At 72.1% G+C, this 526-nt stretch overlaps 2 protein-coding genes across 2 annotated transcripts in view; both read right to left on the bottom strand.

The window, feature by feature from the left end:
- Nucleotides 1-51: 51 nt before the first annotated feature.
- Nucleotides 52-351, bottom strand: MNEG_8474 (hypothetical protein; the record flags this gene model as incomplete). Its single annotated transcript, XM_014043049.1, has 1 exon — nt 52-351. A coding segment is annotated over one exon (300 nt), but the record flags the coding sequence as incomplete, so codon positions are not given.
- A 72-nt stretch (nt 352-423) lies between these two features.
- The window catches only part of MNEG_8475 (hypothetical protein), a gene marked incomplete at both ends in the record, with an annotated part of 2,355 nt that continues 2,252 nt past the window's right edge, over nt 424-526 (bottom strand). The window contains one exon of the mRNA XM_014043050.1: nt 424-447. Coding sequence (XP_013898504.1) covers nt 424-447 — 24 coding nt within the window. The remainder of the gene's footprint in view (nt 448-526) is intronic.

A 526-nucleotide genomic window follows, 5' to 3' on the forward strand; every position in this document is an offset into this window, starting at 1 on the left:
CCGCCGCCGCGCGCGGGCGCCGCCGTCCGGCGGCCCGGCGCCCTGTTCAACGGCAGCGGCAGCCGCAGCGGCAGCCCCTTGACGGCCGGCGCCGCCTGCAGTCGCCAGCCACGACGCTGCGTCATCCTCAAATTCCATGCTATCATCCCCTTTGCCTCCGCCACCGCCGCCGCCGCCGGCGCCGCCGTCCATGAGCGACCGTCCATGGGCAGACAGAGCCCCCGAGCCGCGGCCGCCTTGGCTGGCCGAGGGCGTGGCCCCGAAATCCCACAGCTCCAGGGGTTCCTCCGCCAGCACCTGGATCGGGTTCGAGTGACACACAATGACGTCACAACGATGCTGGTGTGTCATCGCAGTCAGCAAAGCCGACGGCTGCTTGGCATAAGCACGGGTGAAGCAACCCCGAGGGCCAACACGACAGCGTCAACCCCCCACTGCGCCATGACGCTGGGCCGCGCGCGGTCAACGGCGCGCCCGATGGGTCCGGCTGCTGTCCCGCCTGCCCTCGTGTCACCCCCCCCCCCCC

This window comes from Monoraphidium neglectum (genome assembly GCF_000611645.1).
Source record: "Monoraphidium neglectum strain SAG 48.87 unplaced genomic scaffold scaffold01614, whole genome shotgun sequence".
Taxonomy (NCBI): domain Eukaryota; kingdom Viridiplantae; phylum Chlorophyta; class Chlorophyceae; order Sphaeropleales; family Selenastraceae; genus Monoraphidium; species Monoraphidium neglectum.